The sequence below is a fragment of the Seriola dumerili genome, unplaced genomic scaffold, assembly GCF_002260705.1.
Source record: "Seriola dumerili isolate Sdu_G_001 unplaced genomic scaffold, Sdu_1.0 BDQW01000349.1, whole genome shotgun sequence".
Taxonomy (NCBI): Eukaryota; Metazoa; Chordata; class Actinopteri; order Carangiformes; family Carangidae; genus Seriola; species Seriola dumerili.
In genome coordinates, this window is record NW_019174604.1 from 437,089 (window position 1) to 460,535 (window position 23,447).

Below are 23,447 nucleotides of genomic sequence, written 5' to 3' on the forward strand. Positions count from 1 at the left end.
GCTGACTCATGTTTCCTGATGCTTCTACAGCTTTGTTTACATCACTGATGTTTGTCCACATTACTGTAAAACTGCTGTGTCTTCAGTTATGATCTGTCCTTCAAACACACTTTACTGTAAATTCTAGTTTTCACACCAACGATTTGAAAAGACGCCAGGGACACGTGTGAGGGGAAATACGATGATGCGCAAGACATCGACAATATTTCCATGTGACCAGTCGGACAAAACAATCTCAACTCAAGGTCCACCTGCTAACACGTTCCAGGGCTTTCAACCATAAAACTTTATCATCAGAGGATGGAGTTTGCTACAAGAGGTTAGAAAAAAGTTGAAGAGTAAAAATTTGTTTATTTTGTAACAATAAAGAAAATATAAATTACATGATAAATAATCTGACACCAGCGAAAAATGTAAGAAATCAAAACCTTTTAAAATTTCAAATGTTCACATTTCAACATATAAATATAAAGAAGGAGGAAAACCTCGTATTTTTCAAAATATTGATTATAAAGAAAAATAAAAAGCTAATAACTAAATAACTTCAAACGTGCTCATGGACACATAAAGCCCCTCTAAGGCGTTTCAGCTGCTGATGAAGACTGTATGAGACAGCTGAAAGCTCCGGAACAAGTGGTTCGACCGTGGCGTTGGTGGAGTCTTGAATACGTCACATCATAGAGCTTCATGATGAAACATTCTTCTGTATGATACGGTCAGAGAGGATTAACGACCTTGAAAAGCTCGTTAAGAGGAAACAGAAGAGGGAACTGGATGTTAAAGGGTTAAAGGGTCGTTTTAACTCCTTTGTTTGTCAAATGTTAAGTTCATGTGGTGAGGAAATGGCCGACTGTTCCTTTAAGTGTGATTTTTAGCCGCCGCAGAGCCGCGGTCTGCGTGGGAGGAAGCAGAGGAGTCGTTTTTGATAACAATGTTCTCCGGCGTCAGACAGCTGATGTAGACTCTCTGCTCCACACTGTTTCACAGACACTGATGGATGTCATTATGAGATTTCAGATTACTCAACAGACGCAGCTGAGAAAAATAAATCACCTCCTCAGTGGATGAAGGTCGCTGTGATGGAAACACAGCCACATGTTTCCTCTCTGTCTGTATTTTAGACATTATTATTATTATTATGATGATGATGAAAGTAACAACTGTTCACAAACACGGATTAAAGAAATTCATCATATTTATGTCAAACATTAAACCAGTGGGTGAAGTAGAGGAAATATTTCACTGACTGGATGTTTCAGAGAGAAGCTTTGAAGATTTTCAGTATTTGGTTAAATTAAATTCACTCTGTTTGAAATGTGTTGAACTGGTTAACGAGCTGTCAGATCGTTAAGGAAAAGACTTCTCGTGTATTTATATTATCACTGTGTGAAACCTGGAGGGACACAGATACATTTATACATGAGAAATATCTCCTTAGATCACGTGACAGGAGTCACATGTCACTGGAGGATGGATAATGGATGGATGATGGATGGATGAATGGATGGAGGATGGATGGATGATGGATGGATGAATGGATGGAGGATGGATGGATGATGGATGGATGAATGGATGGAGGATGGATGGATGATGGATGGATGAATGGATGGAGGATGGATGGATGATGGATGGATGAATGGATGGAGGATGGATGGATGATGGATGGATGAATGGATGGAGGATGGATGGATGATGGATGGATGAATGGATGGAGGATGGATGGATGATGGATGGATGAATGGATGGAGGATGGATGGATGATGGATGGATGAATGGATGGAGGATGGATGGATGATGGATGGATGAATGGATGGAGGATGGATGGATGATGGATGGATGAATGGATGGAGGATGGATGGATGATGGATGGATGAATGGATGGAGGATGGATGGATGATGGATGGATGGATGATGGATGGATGATGGCTGGATGAATGGATGATGGATGGATGGATAATGGATAATGGATGATGGATGATGAATGGATGATGGATGGATGATGGATGGATAGATGATGGATGGATGATGGATGAATGGATGATGAATAGATGATGAATGGATGATGGATGATGGATGGATGGATGATGGATGGATGATGGATGAATGGATGATGAATGGATGATGAATGGATGATGGATGATGGATGGATGATGGATAATGGTTGGATGAACTGATGGACATTCATTCATTTTACAGGATTTTATTTCAGATTACAGATTTTGTTTTTGTCACGTTTGTTCAGATTGAAATAAGCAGCGACAGGCTTTAATCTGCAGAGTGTGAAATCCCCACAGTGAGCTTCATCCGAGCTCTGAATATGAGTCGGACCACTGAGTCAACCATCAATAAATTATTGACAGACTCGTCTGACTCTCCTCTGCTCCTGTACAGAGGGATTGTGGGATTGTTTTGTTCATTTTGCCGGGAAAAGACACGTGGAGGACAAAGTCCCGCCGTCTGGAGGTCTGACAGGGTCGTTCTATAGAGAGTCTGGTTCAGGAGCGTCACAGGTCACATGTTCACACTGACAATAACAAAGTTTGAACCATGAGAAAATATAAATTCCTGCATTTATATATGATTACATGAACCTAACAAATTAAAACAACTCATGTTTTATTTAGGAATAAGTTAAAGCTGAGAGAAGAGATGTAAAACTACACTGAGATGGTTTTTGTATCTTCTGATGGATCAACACTTCAAATAAAACACAGAAGAAGAAGAAATATGGAGCTTTTTCTCTTTTAACTCTTTACTCTGTGTGTGGAGGGTGAAGCTGCAGATTTTGACGAAGCTACGGCGACATAAGCTGAGAACAAGAGCTGTGATTGGTCAGCACGGGCTGATGTTTCTACAGGTGGCAGAAACTTATTTCCTTTGTTAAATGTTAATTTTGTCCTTTCCAGACCTATAGTGAGTTACAACGTTGAATAAAGGCCAGAGGTGTATTTGCAGAACATTATGATGTCATAATGAAGTTGACCTTTGACCTTTGGGATATAAAATGTCATCACGTCATTTTATCATCACAGACATTTGAGTTAAATTGTGTCATAACTAGTGAATGAATTTGCGACTTATGGCCAAAAATGTCTTTTGTGAGGTCACCGCGACCTTGACCTTTGACATTTGACCTTTGACCACCATATTCTAGTCCAAATAAATGTTTGTGGCAAATTTGAAGAAGCTTCCTCAAGGTGTTACTGAGATATCATGTTTTTGCACGAACATGTTTTATTGATAATAAGTTAATCATTTGTTAGTAATTTTAAAAATGCAACATTAAATAAAATAACTTCAGACCGTTTAGCTTTGGCCACTTAAACCACGTTTATGAAAGCTACCAGCTAACGGTAGGCTAACTGCTGCCATCAGGGCGAGTGTGCTGTTCACTCGTCTGTAGCGTCTGTTTCTGAACACCAGGGGGCAAAGTCCTCAAACAACAGCTCAGGCATTTAAATAGCACCAAAATTTGTGTTTGAAATTTGATATTCGGACTGGTAGGTACCGCCTGTATAGGAACCGGTGTCACGTTTGCAAAAGGTTTTGATACCCGACCGTGATTTATACGTATTTTCCTAACCCCGTTTTGTGTTAATGCTCTGCTAACACTTTCCTTATTTGGTTTTATGTTGTTGAATATTGTTTTGTATCTGGCAGAGATCAATAAGTTTGAAAGGAGAGTGACTTACATCCGATCATCATCATGGCCACGGCGAAGATCTTCTCTCCGTCTGTGTTCGGTGCGATGTTTCCGAAGCCGATGCTGGTCAGACTGGTCATGGTGAAGTAGAGCGAGGTGATGTAGACCGAGTCTTTGCTGGGCCCGCCCTCCCAGCGGCCCGAGCCCGAGGCGTTGAACCTGTACGGCGTCCCCACCGTCTCGCCCAGCAGGTACAGCCAGCTGTCCATCCTCACCGTGTTGGTGTCCTCGTCGATCACCTCGTAGTCTCCGATGCTGTACCAGATACAGGCCAGCCAATGGGCCGCCAGGCCGAACACACACACCAGTAAGACCAGCACCGCGGCCCCGTACTCGATGTAGTGGTCCAGCTTCCTGGCAACCCGACCCAAACGCAGCAGGCGGACCACTTTGAGAGAGCTGAAGAGACTGCTGATCCCCTGGAGAGGAAGAGGAGGGAAGAGACGAAGAGATGAGGAGAGCGCCACACATTCAGACCATCATGGGATCGAAGGTGTGTTTCCATTTACCTGCTCAACACATGATTTGAAATTGTTTGGACCAAACGGACCAAAACTACGGGTGTAAAAGAGGCTCAGAGACTCTGAACCCAAGGTGATAATAATTCAACACAGATCCTGAAGTAAACACGACCTAAATATTAGTACCTATTATTAGACCGGGAGCCATTTTCTTTGTGCAGGAGTGGAAACTTTTATTTAATATTGTTACTTTTCACTTTCATCGTCCTTCTTCTTCTCACGGAAACGTCTCAGTCTCTTGTTTATTTAAAATCTCATTTCATGATAAAACTGTGAAGCGTGATCGCCGAGTGTCATCAGCTCATCGCCATAGAAACACGACAGTCAGCTTCTCCATGACCAGCTGCAGCACTGGAGGGTCAGTTCATCCGTTAATTGACTCATTGATTGGCTCCCTCTGGCTGGTCATTTGGTTGATTCATTGTCAGGAGGAGAGCTCTAACTGGAGCTGATCAGTTTCCCCAGATCCACTGTGACGTTTAAAGACACTGATTTAAAAGAAGGTTAGAAAAAGCTCTAAAGCTCCATTCAGACTGGATTTATCCCTCCAGGGAGGTGATTTTAATCCTGTCTGAAGTGCATGTGGGCTACTCCGATAGATGGAAACATTTTAACACCAACATATAGATCTATTTGGGCACCGATATGACGACAGACAACACTGAAACCACCATTAGACCCTGTAAAAGCTCATATGAGCTGTTGTAATGTCAGCTACAGGCAGGTCCTGCTGTTTAGTGACATACTGGCAAACCGGCACCATTAAGAGAAGCCGAATTAGCTCTTAGCAGCTCCTGTTTGCAGCGCAGCCATGGATGCACAGACACCTCTCACTGGATCACTGTGATCAATGTGATGATTCTCAGGCGAGTTCTGCAGCTTCTTCTCTCCGTCATCTCGACAGAGACTTCTGGAGGTTGATTCTGGGTGGACATCAGAGATAATGACGCCCCGGGGGAGTGTGAGTCCCGCTGAACGATATGACATGTGTTTCACGTGTGTGTGTGTGTTCGGATCTGACCGAGTTATGATTTGTCCTGCTGAACGTCCATGTCCTGTGATCTCCTGGTGGTCGAAGCGCTTCGCAATAAAGAGGCGTTGGAACAAAACAACAGATACTATAAGAGAGGACACGTTAAAGAAATAAAAGACGATTAAATGTCCTGAAAAAATACAGTTATTTCAGGATGGAACCAATAAACCTGAAACCTTGTCAGTACAGAGCGAGAGAGTTAGCATTAGCACAACCGCTAACACTGTGTCAGCCACTGCCAGTTCCACGCTAACAAACAGCATAAACAAATAAAAGATGCTAACTACGCTAACGGTTCTGATCCGTCTGCTAGTCTCTGGTTCTGGTCTCAGACTCCTCCTCTGAGTCTGGGTCTGACTGAGTCTCTCTGATGTTTCCTCCTCTCACCATCTTAATACTCTCTGCTCTTTCACCTGTCCACCTGGGGCAAGCAGGTGGTGGGCGGGGCTAAAGGCCTGATCCAGGTTTATCAACCAGGTGTGATCAATGTGTGATTATCTGAATGTAAAACAGACCCTCAGCCAATCACAGTAACAGTTGAAAATGTAAAATAAAACACAGCGTATAACTCATGTTATGTAATAATCATAAGAGATTCTTGACCGGGGTCAGTGCTTGTGTTTCTCCTCCTCCTCTCTGCTTCAGCGCTCTTAAAGTCAGGAAGGTACAGTCTGTATGAAAGATGCATAAACACGTATGAAACACGTATGAAACATGTATGAAACATGTATGACACACGCAGCAGCTGCTCTGCCGCCGACAGACACGCGTCCTCTCCGTCGTTCCTGCAGCCTCTCCTCAGACCACTCAGCCGCCTCTCCGGCTCCTCTCATCAACAACGCTGTTTCCTCACTGGGGAAACACCCAGAATGCACCGCTCCTCCATTAGCAGCCCTCACCGCCGGCGCTGAGAGACGCTGAGCACCGACAGCGTGACTGAGGGGAGAATGAAAAGGTTGATTTCACCCTCATGGGCTGAAGCCCTCGGCACTTCATCTCCCTTCTCTCAACAACTTTGTTTTCCTCTCTACGGAAGCCCAAACAGGACTTCTTGTTCCCCTGTGATCACATGATCATTATCTAATGACCGTGACGTAACAAGCTCCGTTTCCTTTGTTTCATGACGATAATCATTGTGTGATGCTCGTGTTTTCCTGCTGCGTTGTGTCAGATCATTTCTAAACAAACAACTCGCACTAATTACAGACAGAATCGTCATCGTCATAATTCAACACACACAAACAAACAAACAAACAAACACACACATACAAACTTGACTGATTATTACTATGTTATACGGTATTTTACGCATCAGTTAGACTCAGACCCAGCCTCAGGAGTTCAACACCTTCTGGCTCTTTGGATTGTTCTAATGAAGAATCATAGAAATGTGTGTAACGCCGGATCTCCGCGCACGACCCCTCTTCCACACGGCTCCACGCCGAACCTCACGGACAAAGGTGAATGACGACATTGAAACTCCTAAATATAACCTTGAGGTGGTTTGATCAGCTTCACTCAAGCCACTCCCACTCAGGCAGGAAAACGCAGCGTGATTTTAAGGAGGAAGAGGGTTCAGTCGGAGCGTCTGACTCCCTCATTGTCGCCTGACCATCAGGAAATCTTTGTTTATTCTATATTGGTGTGTGGTTCAGGTGAACTGACCCTTTACATTCACCCAGCTGTCTTCACACCGCGTGGTGCTCCTTCATGTTGTTGGTGGATGAGCCTCGGGATCACGTCGGCCATCTTTAAACAGATCTGTAACAGACTCCCGCTCTGAGCTCGTCTTACAGCAGCTTAAGATAAACTGGATTAACTCTGTGCAAAGAGGATCCACCCCCCCCCCCACACACACACACACACACACCCCCCACCCCCCCCTCTGCCTTCTCTACTGTCGCTCTGACTGAACACTTGAGTGACGTGGTCCCGGCTGTGGAGAACAATCTGCTTTCACTGATTTAAAAAAAGATATCCCTGTTGCAAAACTGGAGCATTTGCATTTTTCCCACATCAGCAGTCGTGCGCCGCTGCTCAGTCATGACCTTTCCCTCCGCCTCTGTAGGAAGTAATTGCATGCTGTGAAGCGATTGGACGAATGTAAAACAGTCCCACTCCATCATCTCGATTAGACTCGCGGCGTCCACGTCCCGCGGTCACGCCGCATCATCTTCAGTTTCATGCCTCGGCTGGACGGACTGTGGCTGCTGTGGGTCACATGTGGCTGCACCACGCTGAGCCCACTGTGCAGAGCCATGTTCACTCCTCTCTTACTTCACGAAGCACAACGCCGCCGCCACCGCTTCAAACTTAAACCAAACTGCAGGGACGGAAACTCGCTGCGGCGAGATCATCGTCTGCAAAAACACACTTCTCTTGACTTCACCCATGACCTGACAACACGTCCTGCACAAAACGCAGGGAGCTGCTCAGCTGAAACATTGATTGAAGGAAACAATAAATGTATTTCAGAAGCTCAGTCTGACTGCGCTCCGCTTGTTCCAGTTAAATAAAGCCGTCGGCTTGATGAAAAGGTCAGTGGATGAATAAAAAAAAGAACAAATAAGAGAACATGAGCTGGGATATTCTTCCTCTGCTGTTGCTGTAGAGCTCAACCCTTCGCTCTGGAGTGTTGCTCATTTCTCTACATGCACTTTGCTGCTGTTTGGTTGGACGCTGTAAGACGAAGAACGGGATCGAGGATACAAGCGGCTCGACTTTAAACATAGTGAAGGAAAATAATTGATTTAAAAATGTAAAGAAACGACTTTGTTACAGTAACGAGAGTAAATGTTCCACCCCAGACGTTCAGTGTTGGTGCAAATATAGAATCCCACCAGTCTTGTGCTTTAAAAGTGCTATATGTGTGTTTTTGCTATTGCTACATAGCCTGCGTTAGCATTAACAGCTGTTTACTTACCAAGAGCTTCAGCTATTGTTGCATCTACTATACAAGAGGTTAGAATAAGCTACTTCTCCGTCCTCTCGTGTTGGACTGAGGGCAGTCCGGACATTACAGTGGCTAATTATCACTGTAGTGTAGTATTATGAGATGGGATGGGCTGGGGCTAGCTGGATAGCATGCTAACTTCAGTAGAGGAAATTAAGTGATAGAAAAAGAAGGAAAAAAGACAAAAGTTTGAAACCTTGAACTCCTGAACTTCTTTTACGCTAGTAAGCTAACAATTCTTAACACTAAAGTTGGCTGTGTAGCTATAGCAGAAACTTACATATAGCACCTTTAAACCTCAGTTTAATCGATATGATCTCAAACAAATCTGCAAACTGAAATGTTTCTGTAGATTTCTGATAAAAATTAAAGAAAAATAATGAAGTCACATGATAATTTATAGTTTTCACTGGGCGGCCCGATAAATCTTATATTATTAATATAATTATTGGAAAATCATTGTAAACTGAATTGACCTTGAACTTAAAAAACATTGGCGCTTCCTGGCTACTGTACCCCGGCCCTTTCTTCTGTCGGCGGCCGCCATGTTTTACACGTTAGCTCTGTTTAAATCCTCTCACTGTTTCAGGAAGCTGTTGTTAACAGACTCGTAAAAGCCCACTGACCTCGTCGACATTCTCGAAGGCGTTGATGACGTCGTAAGGCAGGCAGGACAGCAGGTCGATGACGAACCAGGTCTTGACGTAGTTCATGCGGATGAGTTTGGGGTCAGAGATGACCTCTCCGGCCGGCCCGACGAAGGTGGTGTGGAAGTTGAGGACGATGTCGACGAGAAAGATGACGTCCACGATGCTGTCCACCACCAGCCAGGTGACGTTGTTCTGCTTGGTCTTGAAGGAGACGTTGTACGGCACCATGATGGCGGTGTAGAAAGTGAGGATGAGGATGACCCAGTCCCACGTGGTCTTGAAGAGGCAGTAGTGCAGGATGATGTGCGGCGGCGTCTTCGGCGTTTCCTGTTTGTACTGAGGCAAGATGTCTGAGCCCAGCTGGAGAACCTGAGACACACGACAGAGTTTAATCAGCAGAGCGTCACAAGAGCTTCATCGAAATCTGTCACAGTCTCAGATCTGAATTATTCTACACGAGTTACCAACAACACGAGCTTCACTTTGATCTGATGCGTCTGTGGTTCATCACGGTTAAAAGGAACTGACACAGACCACAGGAATCAAACAGCTGTGTCCGCAGCTTTAAGAGCTTCTTCACTACCATTATCAATACATTCTGTATTGAAAAAATATAGAATGTATTAAATATATTTTTTTAAATTTGTTTTCAGTTCTGAATTTCGTTATATATTTTATATTTTGTACAATGACAATAAAAGATTTCTATTTCTATTTCTATTCATTAATTTGTCAAAAATGGAAAAACTGTTCTTTTTTGGCTTAAAACCAAAAAAGTTAAATTAAACAAATTGAAAACTGGGAGTGGGACGAACCAGCTGTTCATTCAACATTAAATAAATGCTGCTGACAATGTGCACAAAGAACATTTTATCTCTACAACCTTTCACTGCATGAATTCACTAAACAAACTCACTTTCTTTTCACAAATCAGTGTGAAAATTAAATGTTTTCATTTGACCAGACTCGTAACGCAGTGTGCAAACAGCATCACCCCAGTGAACCGCCCTAATAATGAACTTATTCATTAGTGCAAACACTAATTATCTCTCTGCAGTTAATGGAAAGATTAGTCACAGCTAATTACAGCTGAGGAACTTATCAGCGACACGAGGCCTGTCGGCAGCGTGCTGATGTTTGGGGAAAAGTGATGAAGAGCAGTTAACGAATCTTATTTGTCATCATGTAGACCGTTAACTGGAGTGTATGTTCAACAAGCCACGACGGTGTACGCTTTTATTTTAAATCATGTTAACGGAACTGGGATGTTTAGATATTTATTCCATTGAGAATTATTTTACACGAAAGGAACATAAAACAAACACAGGAGGAGAAAAGCTAAGAACTGAGGCAGCCAGCTTAAGTTAGCGGTTAGCTTGTTAGCATTCCTTTTCCTTCTTTTCTTCTTATTCATGGTTAAAAAGCAGATCACAGATACACAAAGCGAAGAGCTGCCAGCTCAGCAGAGTTCAGTGTAACAGTGGAGCTGGTCATTGATCTGGATTCAAACCAAAAACTCAGACTCTCGAGAGACCACTAGGACCTGCACAGCCGAAGGCATCAGGAGGATAATTTTCAGCAGCTTCGCTAACTTGTCTCCTGGTGCTGTAAGACGATAATCAGTGAAGAAGAACAGAGCACAACTGAATAAACTAAATAAAGACTGTATCAAGTCAAACTCTCTCCAAAACATGACACTGTGCCTTCATTAATATTCATGAGAACATCGCTTCCAGCAAATCAGATTCTGAAAAACACATTTACAGATCCCTTCAATATGAATGACTTTAATTTCTGTATTAGATTTTTTATGGTTCCTATCAAAGTGTTTTCCTTCAGAGTCCTCGACTGGAGAAATACTGTAAGAGACAATGAGGAGGAGAGGAAGCAGCTCAGTGTAACCAAAAGGACAACAAACATACAGTGATTGCCAATAATCAATACTGAAAACTGTCCATTCTAAATAAAAACAATGTGGTCAAACCCTCAGCTGGGGGTGGTGCTGCCCCATCGGTCACATGACAGAGTATCTCGACAAAGTCCAACCTAAATATCTATTTTTTTTTTTCCAGCAAGTGAGGAGTTCTAAAAGTAATATAATTATACTATAATTTAAAATATGTTTTTTTCTCTATATTGTGAAAAATATCACAAAAAGCAGGAAACATCTCACTATTTGATATTATTGAACATCGGCTACATATCACCGCAGACTATAAATACAGATGGACATCGCCTCTGTGACGTCACCCACAGGTTTCTGAAGCTCAGAGTGAGCTGCTCCACCGTCACCATCTTGGCAGTGCCTGACTCCGCCTCCTAACTCCCAGCTAATCCAAGAATGGACAAAGAGGAGGGGCGTGTGTGGAGCTGAGACTTCAGTTCATGCCGGTTCGTGGCAAGCATACGCTCACCCACCTGTCGCTCAAAGAGGCCACGCCCTCAATTCTCCATAACTTTAGTCCTTAATAAAAAACAGGTGAGTTATATAAACAGGTGTCATGAAGGAGGAAATCAGCTCTAGAGACCAAAACCGTTTTTGTACCAGGCTGTAAACATGTTGATTTCTGCTGTAAAGTTGGACATTTTAACATGGGAGTCTATGGGGACTGACTCACTGTTGGAGCCAGACTCTAGTGGTCATTAGAGGAACTGCAGCTGCTGGTTCTTCGCTGTTGATGCTTCATGTTTCAGCCCTGGAGGTTGTCGCTTGCACATGACCCTCACCTCGAGAGTCTCCCACAGTAATCCCCCTTTTTCCTCTTCCTATGAAACCTACTTTCTGCACGTAGGAGACTATACGCAACATTTATCCAATCGAATGTGAAAACTACACTGGACCTCTGTAGCTTGAGGTTCGCAGCAGTTAAATCCAACAGGGAGGAGTGAATGGAGGTGAACAGTCTTGACACTGCAGTCAGAATATCAAGATATTTCTGAACCTCAAATCAGTGAGAATGAAACTGGCTCAGAGTTCTTGAGGATCGACGGGAGCTGTGATCGCCCAGGGACGACTGAGGAGAGCTCGGGGGGGAGAAACAGAGCCTGCGTTCATTTTTAATAACAGTGTGTTTGGCTCGCTCTGAAAGCAGGCTGTCAGTAAACAACAGGAACTACTTCCATCTATCAGCCTCATCTCAGCGCTGCGCTCTGCCAAACGACAGGAAGACAGAGGACGTCAGAGGCGCTGTTTGTTTTGTTTCACATCAATCTAAACTTCTTCTCATCTCATGAAAGAAACTGAAATATTCAGTCTTTTTGAACATTTATATCAGTTCTGTCTGGTGTCGTTCCGGATCAAACAGCGCTGGATTTCTCCCGTTGTCGAAAGTGAAGAGTCATTTATAATACATCACGTTCAGGCCTGTGCTCGGCTGCTGGCAGCTGGAGCAGATCATCAGTTATAACGTCTGCAAAACAAAAGGAAAGTTTCTCAGTCGGCACTGATGTACCTCAGGTGAGGCGGCCGCTTCACTTCAGGAAGTCCGGGTTCACGGCCTCTCAGTGAACCCATTCAGACCGGGTGAGATGTCTACGTACTTCTCCCTTTCAGACCGGATGACACATACATGTGTAGTATATGATTGCGTCCTTTTTAAGTCAAAGTGACTCTTGAAATGCGTTTTGTTTTATTTTGCTTGGTTTTTTCCAGCAGTTTTAGCCACAAAATAAGTTTTTAAAGTTGCGACGAGTTCGGCAGCTACCTGGATGACAACAACAAAAACAACTGAGATGAGTCTAAGCTGCTAAGCAGCTAGTCAAGGCTCAGGGAGGAGGAGGAAGCGGAGGAGGAGGCAGAGCCAGTATCACCGCTAGCTTCAGGTAAAGATTCACCTGATGCAACACTCTCACTCAAACCTTTATTTCTCTGCCTCTGAAGCAGGGTTGAGAACATGAAATAAAAACAATCTGAGACCTTAAACCTCATTGGCTTTACCTTTATGTTCATTAATATTTAAAAAAAAAAAAAACAATCAAACATGATAAAGAGTTGAACTGAACTGAGAATCTTTTTTAGAATCATTTCTAAAGGCAAAGACAATGATCTGTTCTGCTTCAGAGGCAGAGAAATAAAGGTTCAAGAGACACCCGACTTCCACACGCTGGATTTGGAAGCCAAGTTTGCACATAACCACGTTTTTGATGGCGGTTTTCCAGCGCAGAGACTTCCAACGGACGAAGCATCAGTGTGACGGCGGAGCAGCAGGATGAAAGTAAAGATCATTAAATGTAGAGACGCAGCAAAGTGCGACTGAAACTGAAACCAAGGCTGTCTGATATAAACAAGATCAATCTGATCAGGATAGAAATGTCCTCAATAATAAAATCAGAAACTTATATTGCTCAAAACTTTACCAACAACCAATCACATCACAGAAACAAAGTTATTTGTTTTATTTGGATCAGGAGTCAGACACAGACACGTCTGATGATTTAAACATTCAGCACTCTGAGCTGGAACTGTATTGATTTATACAGAGAGGTGTTTTATCATGTAGTCTAACCTCATTGACATAAACGCAGGGAACAATACAACGGAAACACCTGTCAGTTCAACAGGATGCAGTTCAACAGCAGCACAAACTATCAGCATGAAGCTGATTCGACACCTCGGTAAAACTCTCAACTCAAACTGAACATTTGAACCTTTCATGAAGGAGAATCTACTGCAGTCTCAGGCGTTCCTAATGAACTGAACCTGAGTGTGTGTCGTTAACTTATCTGAGCCAGTGAAAGCGAACAGTCAAACACCATCAGTCAGACCTGTTCTTTTCAACAAGTGTCAGTAGAGATTGAGAGTTGGTGACTCGACTACATTATATTGAGATGTGTTTCACAAAGTAAATTTCACAAAAACCAGTTTCTCTCTGCACGAACACGAGAGGCATGAAGTGCGTCGTGACGCTGCAGAGATCTGCAACACGTCGCGACCTGAACGCTCCTCGCAGCTCTCCGATCATCCAGAAACATCCAGAGGGCCAAACTGATTCTCAGTGGATGTTAAATCTCATCGTTTAAAACTGAGCTCACAAGAAAGACTAGACCTTACTTTATGGAACAGGGGAGATAATTTCACCCGGTCAAAGGTCAAAGGTCTCGGACAGATACGACCTGTCGTTCTCTACCAGGAGAAGGTTTCACTGAAAACAGGAAGGACTTCAGCTCCGGGTGAAGTGACGTTACCTCTGCCAGCCGCGAGTGCTTGTGGACGTTCTCTCCTTTATGGACGGCCGGAGCGAGCTGCTGGAGAACTCCTCGACTGCTCGTTAACGCTCGAGTCAGACGAGCAAATTTACCCCAACCTGCCAGTGACACAGAGAAACGACAACAACAGCATCAGCAGACTGAAACCTCAACACATGACTGAGTCAACTGACAGAAAACATACAAGCAACTGGAGTTGGAGTTTTCACTTGTTATCTTTACAAAGACACAAAGAACAACCTTTTTATCTCTTGTTCATTTCCATTTCTGTTTTTCTTACATTGCTTCTAATCCTTTTTTTTTTGTTTTTTTTAGCACTGTGGGCTGCATCTCTGCGTGGAAGGTGCTAGACAAGTACAGATGATATTAGAGTTATCACTATTTGTTCATCTCAGAAACAAAGCTAGAACAGTCTCGCCGAGGACCTGAGAGAAGCCGAAGTGTTGAAACGTGAAGTCAAAGCGTCCCTGATCAGCCTGGCATTTCATTACATATGGTTTTTATTCATTAATCACTTTATTTTATTCACTTATTTTATTGTTTCTATGTTGTAAATTTTATTATTAACTTTTTTTGTTTGATAATGTTATTATAGTTTTTTTTATTTGATCTCATTGTCGCTTTATTTCATTTTTCCTTTTCTTTTGTGGCTCATCAGTCGTCTTTAAATAATCAAATAAAGTTTGATTGATTGATTGATTGATTGATTGACTGATTGAAGTCCAAACGAAAATGTAGAAAAAAAAAATCGACTATCCTGCATTTCAGAGTTTGGTCTTTCAGAATTGATGTGAACGCCACCACCCACCTTTTGAAGAGTCGTCCTCGATTGGTTGCTTGAAGGCGGTGATGTCGCTGAAGGTGCAGAGGAACAGGACGACTTTGTCCTGCTCGTTTCTGATCGGAGCGATCTTCACGAAAAACCAGACCGGCATCCCTGCAGCGCCAAGACACAGGAAATCAGTCTGATGTGCCACAGTTCATTAAATCACAATGACTGAGAGTTAAAATCCAACCAGAGACGGATCGACACTGATCTTATAGGAACAACACTGCGATATCAAAGGTAGCTGTGTTTGTAATTTAAGAATAATTTACACATAAAAACCGGACCTGGATATATTTCTGCTTCTAAACTATTTCTTACACAAAAACAAAAAATAACAAGAAGCTGCACTGATGACAGAAACTGCTGATGCATTAAGCCGAACAGTCGGACAGATCTCTCCACCGACCGTCTCTGAGCTCAAACAGCTGAAAGGCCGCCAACTGTCAGCGCGGCGTGTCCCAGTTTAGGACCTAAACTGGGTCTCGAGGTCTTGAGATCCTTGATCTTCTGGGATTTTGGGGATTCAGGTCAGATGAAACACCTCTCTGAGTACATGACAGGAGCACTCACGGTTTTTCTTGTACATCAGAATCTCAAAGGAGTTCATCTCGTAGCTCTCGAAGGTCTGTCGGACCTTCTCGCTCATCTCCTTGTCCGTCAGCTCTCCATACATGAAGCTGCCAGAGAGAAAACACAGACGCTGAGGACGATCAGCAGCTCTCACTGAGCCCACATCCACACGGCTACGTTTTCATTTTCAAACAAAAATGAGCGAGCAGGTGTCAACAGGAAGTAGACCGTCTCCTCTGCAGTTGATTAGTTGTAAAAAATAATGATACAAACTAGGAGCAACAAAGACTGCTGCAGAGTTAAACTGCAGAATGTAAGTGAACAACAGCTGCAAAGACAACAAGGCCAGTGACACTGTCATTCATTATCATGTTGTTTTCACCACTGGTAGTCCAGGCTGATGACAGCCAATCAGGAGAGACCGTGGGTGTGACATCATCGTTTACAAAGGTCTTAGTTTCTGTCCATCCAGACGACGATGCAACCGCAGAGTTTTCAAAATAAAACACAACCTCAGAGTTTTCAAAAGTTTTCAGTGCTCGAAAACGCCGGAGTCGTGTTGACAGGAGGCGAAAACTACAGTGAGAATGAAAACGTAGTAAGGTGGACATAGCCTGAGCTAACAGCAGTGTGTGTGTGTGTGTGTGTGTGTGTGTGGTTGTTGTACCTGCAGGTGCTGCTCTTCTGCATGACCTCGGCTCGGTGGTAGCCGGACAGTTTGCAGAAGCCATCATTGCTGTAGACGATCGGCCAGTCTACGATCTGCGCGTTGCCCAGAACAAAGTTGGTGTCTGATCACAGAAACCAGGAGGTTAGAGTCAGACTCACTTTATAACCATGTTTTATAAACAAGTTATTTTTATTAATTAGTCTACCAATTATTGTCTCAATTAATTTATAAAATATAAAACGTCAAACCTAAACCCAACACAGAGCAGTTTATTATCATAGAAGAAGAAAATATTCATATTTTAAAGTTTTTGATTAAAAAATAATGAACTGATTGATCAGTTTTTGCAGCTTTAAAACTGATATTAATGAACTCTTCAGGTAACATAAAGCCAAACGCAGTGCTGCATCAGTTGCATCAGTTACAGGTGACTGTATCATGTGTGAACCAGGACGTATGACGACATGACGGTGGGTGGGTGGGTGGGGGGGGGTTTAAATATTTTGGCCACGTCCTGTTTGTTATTAATATTCAGTCTGAACACGAACAAACAGCTCACAGCGACTCACGGACACACACACACACCAGGTTACAGCAGCACAGGAGGGTTTATCTGAATCTGTGTGTGTGTGTGTGTGTGTGTGTGTGTGTTTCTAACACATTCATAGCAGCTGGACAGAGGCTTCGCAGCATCATTATCAAACTGGGGCTGTTGGTTGTGACTTTAAAACACAGTGATAGAGCTCGATGTCAAACTCGGGTATGTATGTTGACTTATTCTTTGATCAGATAATTTACATTAATTTTTTAACCATTTAAAGCCCAGTCTGGACTGGATTAAAGGTCTCACAGTGTAAAGGTCTCTGTCCATGTGTAGTGTGATTATAGATCAGGTTCTATATTAATACTGTGAAACTATCAAAGTCTCAGTTACAGAGAAAACCTGTTGTTACTAGAGCTGCAGAGAGAAGCCTGAGAGAGGAGATGTAAAACTACACTGAGATGGTTTTTGGTTCTTAAAACCACAAATATATCTTCTTATGGATCAACACTTCAAAATAAAACAAAGAAGAAGAAAAGAATATGAAGCTTTAATTATTACAAAAGCAATTATCTACTGTCCTCCATATTTCTTAATCTTGTTCTTATGTTTTAAAGTGGCTATTTGAGTTTTTTTCATTTTGACTTTCATTTGACTTTTGTGTGAAAAAATAAAGGAAGTCAAAAATTTTATTTTGCTAATCTGAGGGATGAAAACATGTTAACACTGATATATGGGCCTATTTGGGATGATGCTCACATGTGCTCTTGTAATTTAAGCTACATGCAGGTCTTGATATTCTGTTTGAGCCACATATCTTTAAGAATATACTTGTTTACATTCTGGAAAAATTAAAAGTAGCCGAATTATCGATTAGCAGCTCCTGTTGACGGTGTGAATGTGGGTGGACAGATAACTATCACTATTTTACTCTATGTGGATTTCTGGAGGTTTGTTCTGGATGGACATCAGATATAATGCTACCCTCAGAAAGTGCAAGTCACTGTGTTCAAGTGTTCGATAGCACCTTTAACTCTGACCCCACTGATAAACATACAATTGAATTCACACATTTGAAATGAACATTTTGAAGAATCATAAAGTGCCTGTGTCACGCAGCTGTAATAAATGTCTTACAAACCAGTCGACAAAGTGTTTCCTGTGCCGCACTGACACTGTTTTATTCACTTTCCACCTTAATGTCACAAAGCCTGACGCTTACAACATTCAGGTACGGCTTCCTGAATATTTCATTCTGCTAAATTCATTTTTTAAAACAAAAGCCTGAGCTGGATTCCCGCAGAGAGGAGGAGGAGGACGTGCGCTGTGCAGCCGCAGTGCAGCCTGCAGGCTTTAACATGCACCAAAAAAAAAACCTCCAAGGACTTTGACTACACGACTGCTCCGACGCAGAACACACGACGGAGCGTAACGTCACGGAGCGGGGGATGGAGATTTGTTTTGAAAAGGAGGAAACACGTACAACACGGTCACAACACAAACGGATGTCAGTCACATTTAACTGCATGTTAATGTTTGAAAATGATCTTAAACTTATTATATATTATTTCAATCACAGATTTCTGTATCATGAATATTCGATGATTAGCTCATAATAATAAAATTGTATTGATAACTAATCATCAATACTGTCTTTGACAAACAAAAAGCTTTAACACTTCACTTGTAGCAGGATATATAAGAATTTAATAACTGGATTATAACACACTATAATGGACTTTTAAGCAGATGTGTTGTAATTAATCACACAATGAAATGTCCTTATAGCTGCTTTACAACTACTTATACTATATCATATATACATTTATAGTGTGTTATAAACTGACGAATTATTGCACTAATTGGGATTATTCCTGATAATCTCTGCGACCCCGTGACCTTCCCTCTAGCGCCACCTTCAGGACAAGTTTCCCATTTTCAGTGCAGCCTCTCCGGGGGGGGGGGGGGGATTTAAGGCTCGATTGCATCCTTTGTAATTTAATTAACTGGGGGTGAATCGGACTCATCAGCAGAACGCCAAGTTAATTAATTGTTGAGCCGCAGTTCATCGTCACAGTGAATTAAACGACTAATCCAACATCCATGACACTGCTGGTCACTTCAGCTACTGCCCGAGTCCAACAGAGAGAATATGTCTCTGTGTTTCTATTAACACCACTGTGTGTGTGTGTGTGTGTGTGTGTGTGTGTGTGTGTGTGTGTGTGTGTGTGCAGGATATAGACACATACTGTATGTACAGCTGTCATGTCAAAACCTGGTGTGTTTACTTTCAGTTAAAAATGTTCAGACCAAATAAAAAGGTGTGGGCAGAGCCACAATCACAAACCAATACTTTTTTTATGACAAACCTCAGCAAGAGACAGTATTTAAAGACTTTTGTAAATGAATTTGAAGACTTTTGAAAAACTTCTGAGAACTTTTTTTTTGAGCAAACTGAATTTAAGACCTGCAGATCACCTGATTAATTGGGTTTGATAAAGTTATAGTGTTCACTAAAGCTGCATCCAGTGTAAAGGTCTGTGTCCATGTGTAGTGTGATTATAGATCAGCTCTAGCTTCTATATTAATACTGTGAAAGTATCAAAGCCTCAGTCCACAGAGAAATGCACACAGCCTGTATTCAGAAACTGAGCCTTAAAACCAGCCGTCAGGACTTCTGGAACTTTGTGATGTCACAACAAAGCAGTCACCAAGCCCCGCCCACCTGGACCCACCATCCAAACCTTGCAGGATTTGGTTTCTCTGAGTGTTTTTACCTGAAATCTGCTGTATTTTTATTGGCTCACTCAGAAAAACCGCCAGCCAATCAGAAGAGAGGCTCACAGCCTCCTCTCTTCTGATTGGCTCACCGACCTGTTGTTACTAGAGCTCCAGAGAGAAGCCTGAGAGAGGAGATGTAAAACTACACTGAGATAGTTTTCGGTTCATAAAACACAGAGGAAGAAGAAAATATGGAGCTTTAACACTTGTGTCAGGGAGGAGTTGATTCAACCTTATGATCATTTTGAATTTGCAGTACCCGAAGATTAAAATTAAAATCTTCACCTACAGATGTAGTATTGATTTGCATTAGAAGAAACTCTCCTAAAAATGTAGAAAATGTGCAGTTTGACTTTGGTTTACTGACCTCAATGTAAATTTTAATCACATAAAATCTGACTCTGGACTCTGTAAATCTAAACACTTGGTCACAACCCAGAAAGTGTTACAGCTTAAAGAGCCCAGATTGTCCAAAAAAGAAAATAAATTGAAGGCAGTAAAATGACCATTTGGCTTCATGAACCCCTCAGAGACTGTGAGAAAATACGAAGCTACAAAGAGAGAGAGGGAAAGAGACACAAGGTTTCACACAACAGCAAGGATTATACACACAAACTCTACCTGGTGTGTGTATGTGTGTGTGTGTGTGTCTGTAACACAGGTCAGCGGATGGGGAGGGATACATGTACACGACAGTATGTGGAAACACTGGTCTGTACCTGTCTGTCTATGTGATAATGTCCAAACTGAAAAGGTGAAAAGAAAAGTGGTTAAAGGAGCAGCAACAGCAGAAGAAGACAGAACAGAGCTGAACTAAAACTAACCTCAGGAGAGACCGAGGAGCCGAGGAGCCGGTGACGACTTCACTTTTTACAGTGTGCAAGCTAGCAAGGCAACTGAGGAAGTACCTTGCTCATTGTTTTTGTCCCTCGAGAGCAATTAAACTAATATTACTGTGAATTTATAGCCGATTTTAAGACTTGTCGTCGGCCAGAACAGGAAAAGCAGCACAAACCAAACTCTGTTCCCCGTCATTGTATCGAAGTGGAGGCAGAAATGTAAAAACCTGGACAAATAAAACCAAGATTATAGCTGTGTCACAATTCAGGGGTCGCGTCCTTCAGAGGCTGCTTTTGAAAACCGATTGCATCACAGTGGCCCGAATAGGCTTTCACATTTCGAAGGCTCCTCCAAACGGGACCTTCATGACCCACCTGTCCCAAGATTCATTGCGCGCTCGTAATAAAGACAAACACCACCGACAGAGAGCCGGAGGATTCGGGTTGTGCCCATGGACGATGATATCGGTGATCGACGATCATCAGAACGACCCTCGACTGGCTCATGCCTTTGCAAATGTCAATGTCAAGACTTAACGTAAAGTATCATAACGTACACCCCCCACCATCATATCGGCGATTTCACAGGGTGACAGTCAGACGATCGGACTATGTTTAAGATCGCGCAACCCTACTCAGGATTATACTTTTATATCTAACCTGAAATCTTGGGTGTCAGCTCAGCTCTACAGCCCACGCTACAACTCTTAAAGTTGCGAGATGTTTTTGTGATGGAAAAATGTCATGTTGTCAGAGTTGCTAAGCGACAGGAGCCCTGCTTTACGACACAACAGTAAAGGCGGACACACAAATCATCCGTAGACCAGACCGTCTCTTTTCAGTTCGGCCTTCGCGGTCTACATCAGCTACTAAGGGCTACACCTTCGTAGATCCTCCAAACGATGCGGCCCCTGAATTGGGACACAGCTGATCTGCATGGAGAGATATCGCCAACATAATCATAAAAATAAGCAGTTTTTTTTTGTTTTTTTTTACCTGTCTGCAGCCTGCAATACTTACGGCTACGCCCGCTTCATATTACGTCATGCCGCTGCGCCTCTCCGTCCAGTGTGAAAGGGGTGGAAGCACGGCACAGCTACGCTAATGATGCTAGCCATGCTACCTATTTGCTAGCTGCTGTGCAGGCCCACTAAATAAGTTTTTTAAAACGCACATTTACCAACCGCAGCGTCTCACACGGAGGCTCAGACACTAACAGGAGAACCGGTCCGAGGATGAGACACCACGGATCCAATTTACCAGGCTGCACAGCGGCTAGCAGCTAAAGTTACGCTGACTTGGGAGTCTCTTGCAGTGTGCACAGACCCCTCTTGGTTTTTGAGGAACTGCCCCTTTAATGTGACTTTCCCACAATGCTTCTACTGGTAATTTTAAATGTCCTTAAACCTCAGCGAATCTTCTAGCACCTTCTGATGACATCAGTTATTAAACATCAGGCAGTTTTAATGTAACCATGACAGGACATAGGGACCCCTATGTCCTGTCATGGTTACATTAAAACGGCACATATCCTAAAATAACCAAGGCTGGATTAACAACTGGACCCCAGACCCTGAAGTGCCCCAAAAGCCCCAGGTTTACTCCACTCTATTTCTGTCTACATAATTTGACTAATTGCAGAAAAGCAGAACATCAACTCAGACACCTTGTAGCCCCGGTCATGTAGAGAGACTCTGTCAGAGTCTAGTTTTAAGACTTTAAATATTGTGGTAAAGTTGAATAAAATCCGATTGCTATCATTTTTTGTGTTTTTCAAGTAATTAACATGAAGAAAACCTCAGGAAAGGATGTATTTTTCCATCACAGGTGAACTGTAAGGCCACTGATTATATTCCCTATAATACATCATGACGTTATTTTCTTTGATAATCTATTGATTGGTCAGCGTATAAAACTTCAGAAAATGGAGCAAAATTCCCATCATTAACATAATCAGACTGATTTTTTCTGACCAATAGTCAAAAATCCAAAAATATTTAATTCATTGTCACAAATAATCAGAAAATATTCACATCTGAGTGGTTGCTACCAAAGAATTTTTATCATTTTTGCTTTAAAATTGTATTTGATGATGTTAACCAATTATTAAAATGCCACCCATTAATTTTCTGTCAATTATTTAATTGGCTTATCAAACTAAGTATTTCAGCTGTAGAGTGCTGATTGGTTTCTGGACTTGTATAGTAGAGGTCAATCAGGGTCCAACAACTAATGTTTTCCCGGGGCCACCTAGGAGATTAATGCGGCCATGTTTGAGGGTTTGGGGCCCAAATACTTTTAATACGTTTAATTTATTTCTGGTGTCCTGAGTTTTGTCTTCCTCTGGAGCTACATGTAGAAACCAGTAGGACCCAGTAAGTGTTGTGCTGGTAAGTGGTTAACACCAGTAAACTGACCCGTGTTAAGTCCTACTGAACTGGACACGATCCGGTTTCTCTGAACCTGATGGTCAAACAACCGAACCGAACCGAACCGAACCGAACCGAACCGAACCACGACACGTTCCACACAAACAAACACACCGACACTGACTCAAATCCAGGTGCTCAAACAAACCGGACAGAACCGGATCCTACCGTTGGACCGGCGGACGATGTTCTCCAGGAACGTGTTCTGAGGGGCCACGAGACCCCGCCGTCCTCCCGCCATCCTTCCTGCCGTCCTCTCCTGCAGCGCGAGGCAGAGCCGCTTCCCGCCGCTCACATATCTGATGCTGCTCGAGCCCCGCGCGTTGTAGAGTAGGAGCTCGTGCTCTCGCTCTCTCTCTCTCTCTCTCTCTCTCTCTCTCTCTCTCTCTCTCTCTCTCTCTCTCTCTCTCTCTCTCTCTCTCTCTCTCTCTCTCTCTCTCAGCAGGCTCGTTATTGGGCAGATGGCTGCAGCACGAGCTCAGAGACGAGCCACAGCGAGGCTGCCCGTGGGAGAGAGAGCTTAGAAAAGACAGGGAGAGGGGGAGAGAGAGGATGGTAAAGAGACACCTACGGATACTGAAAGAGAGAGAGAGGTAGCAGGTATCATTACATCACTCAAGTCGATGCATTTAAAGGGTCAGTCCAGCCGTAGTTTATAAAAACGTATGGTGTATTTTCCGCTACCTGTAGTCAGGGCGGGGCATCCACTCAAAAAAAAAGGGG

General features: G+C 42.9%; 1 protein-coding gene across 1 annotated transcript in view; it reads right to left on the minus strand.

The window, feature by feature from the left end:
- Positions 1–22,995, minus strand: part of LOC111232926 (potassium voltage-gated channel subfamily H member 1-like) — a 50,596-nt gene extending 27,601 nt beyond the window's left edge. Inside the window, exons 1-7 of the mRNA XM_022760632.1 lie at positions 22,893–22,995; positions 16,132–16,255; positions 15,465–15,571; positions 14,874–15,002; positions 14,045–14,163; positions 8,837–9,229; positions 3,693–4,122 (exon numbers count right to left, since the gene is read on the minus strand). Of these exons, the coding sequence (XP_022616353.1) occupies positions 3,693–4,122; positions 8,837–9,229; positions 14,045–14,163; positions 14,874–15,002; positions 15,465–15,571; positions 16,132–16,255; positions 22,893–22,965 (1,375 nt within the window). The 5' untranslated portion in view covers positions 22,966–22,995. The remainder of the gene's footprint in view (positions 1–3,692; positions 4,123–8,836; positions 9,230–14,044; positions 14,164–14,873; positions 15,003–15,464; positions 15,572–16,131; positions 16,256–22,892) is intronic.
- Between the last annotated feature and the right edge of the window lie 452 nt (positions 22,996–23,447).